General features: G+C 33.5%; 1 protein-coding gene across 1 annotated transcript in view; it reads left to right on the top strand.

Annotated features, from left to right (window-relative positions):
- Positions 1–3,618, top strand: part of LOC105295613 (NXPE family member 4) — a 17,546-nt gene that overhangs the window by 3,125 nt on the left and 10,803 nt on the right. Inside the window, exon 2 of the mRNA XM_011365366.1 lies at positions 2,455–3,188. Coding sequence (XP_011363668.1) covers positions 2,455–3,188 — 734 coding nt within the window. The remainder of the gene's footprint in view (positions 1–2,454; positions 3,189–3,618) is intronic.

Consider the following 3,618-nt stretch of genomic DNA (forward strand, 5'->3'; position numbering starts at 1 on the left):
TACTGAGAGAGTTTTTTGAGTTTCTAATTATGATTGTGCATTTTTCTAGTTCTCCCTTTAGTTTTCTCAATTGTTGTTTCACATATAAATACATGTGTGTATAGGCACATACACACTTATGAATGGTATGTTTTCTGACACAATGACCCTTTTATCATTATGAAATATACATGTTTATTTCTGGTGATACCCTTTATCTTGAAGTCTACTTTAATATTAATATTTGCCATTTTGTGCTTATAAGATCTTTCATTTTCCACCCATTTATTTTCAACCCATCTTTATACTTAAACTACATTCCTCATAGGCAACAAATAGTTGAGTCTTGCTTTTTTATCTCTGCCTTTTAATGGAATGTTTAGTCTACTTATTTTCAATGGAATTATTAATATGAGTGAATTTGGGTCCACCATTTTACTATTTGTTTTCTGTTTGGCCCCTCTGTTTTTGTGTTCCTCTGTTCCCCCTTTACTGCCTTATTTTGGGTTAACTGAATTTTTTTTTAGTATTTCCTTTTAGTTTCTCTATTGTTCTTATAACTCTAAGGTGTTTTTTAAGAGTGATTTCTCTAGGGATTACAATATACATTCTTAACTTGCAGAGTTAATATTGTGCTACTTCATGTAATCTGTAATAAATTTTCAACCATTTAGTTCTTCATGCTGTAGTTCTCACATTATTACAAAATCAGTTTTTACTTCAAATAATTACATACATTTTAAAGAAATATGGAAATAAACACACAGTATTTTATATTTATTCACATATCTAGCATTTCTGGTGCTTTTCATTCCTTCTTGAAGATCTGTGTTTCTATTTGATATAACTTCATTTCAGCTTGAAAATTTTAGTTCATACTTATAATGCAAGTCCAGTGCTGTAACTTCCTTCAAGTTCTATCCCCCTCTAGCATCTGCTTGTGGTCACTCTCCAGCGCTTTAAGAGAGGTTTTTTTTTTTTTTTTTTTGGTTTAGAGTTATCATTGTTATCTGCAGGAAAATTGTTTCAATAAAAACTATTCTGCCTTTATTGGAAATTCTAAGATATAAGTATGATTAATATCATTAGTTTTATGATTTGGCATGTGAAGAATTTTTACATAAAAACATTTTTATTTATCAAATAATAGAGATAATAGTAACAAACATTTAGTATGTGCCATTCTAAATGTTTTTCATATGTTAACCATTAATCCTCACGGTAACACACAAGGTGTTTACTTTTATGACCCAATTTTTAGATGATGAAACTGATTCACAGAGAAATAAAGAAACTTAATCAAGTTTGTATAACTAACTAGTCAGTGATAGAGTCAAGTTTTAACCTCAGACAAATATCTCTGAAAATGAGCTACCCAGTGTTGCAAGCATGCAGTAAGACTAGAATTCTCATTCACTGCTGATTTAGGTGCACATTGGCACCACATTTCTGGAAAATGGTTTCACAGGACGTATTAAAACCTTTAACAATGTTCACCACATTTGACCTATAATTGTACTTCTTAGTTCTCAGCAAATAATCTGAATTGAAAAGAAACGTTTATACCAAAAGTTGTTCTTTACAGAATTGTAAGTAATAGAGAAAAGCTGAATGAAATAAATCTCCAAAAATATAGGAATAGGTAAAATAATAAGCTGTATCCATAGAATAAAATATTATGGGGGCCTTTGACATACGGTTGAAAGTTTTTTATGATATTGTTTTTAAAAAAGTCAAAATTCCTTGGTAAATATTCAATTTGTTCTGTGACATGGCACACAAAGAATGAGAGAAAATCACCGAAATGTTCACAGTAATTATCAATGACTGGTGTAATTGTGACTGATTTTTTTTACAGTTACGGTCTCAGCATTTTCTCATTTTTAATAAATCAGTGTTATTTTATGATTAGAAAAAAATATATTTTTATAAACCTGTGTTTCTTACTTCCTAAATTAGCTAAAACAATCTGAAAATGCTGTGAAATATCATAAAATGCTTAAGCAAGTGTAAAAGGTGGAATAGAAAAAAATAGATAATCATATTTTCCATAAAAGCTCCATACGTTTTAAACATTTTCTTAAGAACTTTTTTTAAATGACTGAATTCTAGTTTTAAGATAAAAAAGTAAATAAAGATTTGTTCTCCACTATGCAGTTTGGTTTTCACAATTGCCCAGTAAAGGTATATTTCGTCATCACCACTTTAAAAAAAAAAAGATCCTAGGGCCCTTTGGAGTTAAATGGCTTATCCAAAAATAGGTTAGCCAGTAAAAAGTGGAGTTCCGCCACCAGATTTCAGAAAAATTCTTTTCTCTATGAAACACATATAATAATAAAATCTCAATATCATTTTAATTTTAATTTTTGTACCTCCTATTATTCTACAAAAGGTAGAAGTTGGCTGACCTACCAAAATTGTTACATTAAATAGAAACGTTTTCTATATTCTTTATTGTATTCCATGTCATTTCAGTTATGGACTGCACTCAAGTTGACCTTCTCCTTCCATTACTGGAATTTCATCATGAAGTCCTCATGTCCTAAAGTGCCACTAAATCTGGGAGTTTCACCTACAGAGACTGAGCTGAGAATCAAGGAAATCATGGAGAAACTGGACAAGCTTATCCCACCCAGACCCTTCACCCATGTGAAAACCACCACCAGTGCCACCCAGAGCAGAGCCACTATCCTCAACCCTCAAGACACATATTGCAGGGGGCATCAGCTAGACATCCTGCTGGAGATGAGGGACCACTTGGGACATAGGAAAGAATATGGTGGAGATTTCCTGAGGGCCAGGATGTCCTCCCCAGCCCTGAAGGCAGGTGCTTCAGGAAAAGTGACAGACTTCAACAATGGCACCTACCTCGTCAGCTTTACTCTGTTCTGGGAGGGCCAAGTCACTCTGTCTATTCTGCTCATCCACCCTAGTGAAGGGGTGTCAGCTCTCTGGAGGGCAAGGAACCAAGGCTATGACAGGGTGATCTTCATAGGCCAGTTTGCCAGTGGGACCTCCTTTGCCAATTCTTACTGTGCCCTGGTTTTAAACTCAAGTGCTGAACTGTGCAAGTACCTGGATCCTCGAGACCAAGAAGCCTTCTACTGCATGAAACCTCAACACATACCCTGTGCTGCACTCACCCACATGCATTCCAAAAACAAGAAAGTTTCTTATCTTAGAAAACAAGAAAGGATCCTCTTTAAAAGGTAAATAATTATTTTTGGTCTTACCTGGGCGAATATGGTAATGATTTTGCCTATATGTTGATCCAAAGCAAAACACTATGAGTACATCAACTTCAAGACTCTATGAAGAACCATTTTAGAAAAATCTGTGCATTAATTTGGGGACAATGTCCACTTTCTAGTAGTCCCTAAACTTTTTGAATATTTAACCCTTATTATTGAAACAAAAATATAAACAGAATAAAATTAAAAGAGAATGAGAAATATACATATGTGTATATGTATATGCTCTAATATATCTTTTCTGCGTCTCAATAAATGACCTTGCATACCCTCTAGATGACTAGGCAAGGAAATGGAAATTTAATAAATGGCCAAGAATTATGGGAGTATATTGGCATGGGAGGTGCCACTGGCCAACTGTAGTCAATTATTATCACTAAGGATTAAT

This window comes from Pteropus vampyrus, unplaced genomic scaffold (assembly GCF_000151845.1).
Source record: "Pteropus vampyrus isolate Shadow unplaced genomic scaffold, Pvam_2.0 Scaffold110, whole genome shotgun sequence".
Taxonomy (NCBI): Eukaryota; Metazoa; Chordata; class Mammalia; order Chiroptera; family Pteropodidae; genus Pteropus; species Pteropus vampyrus.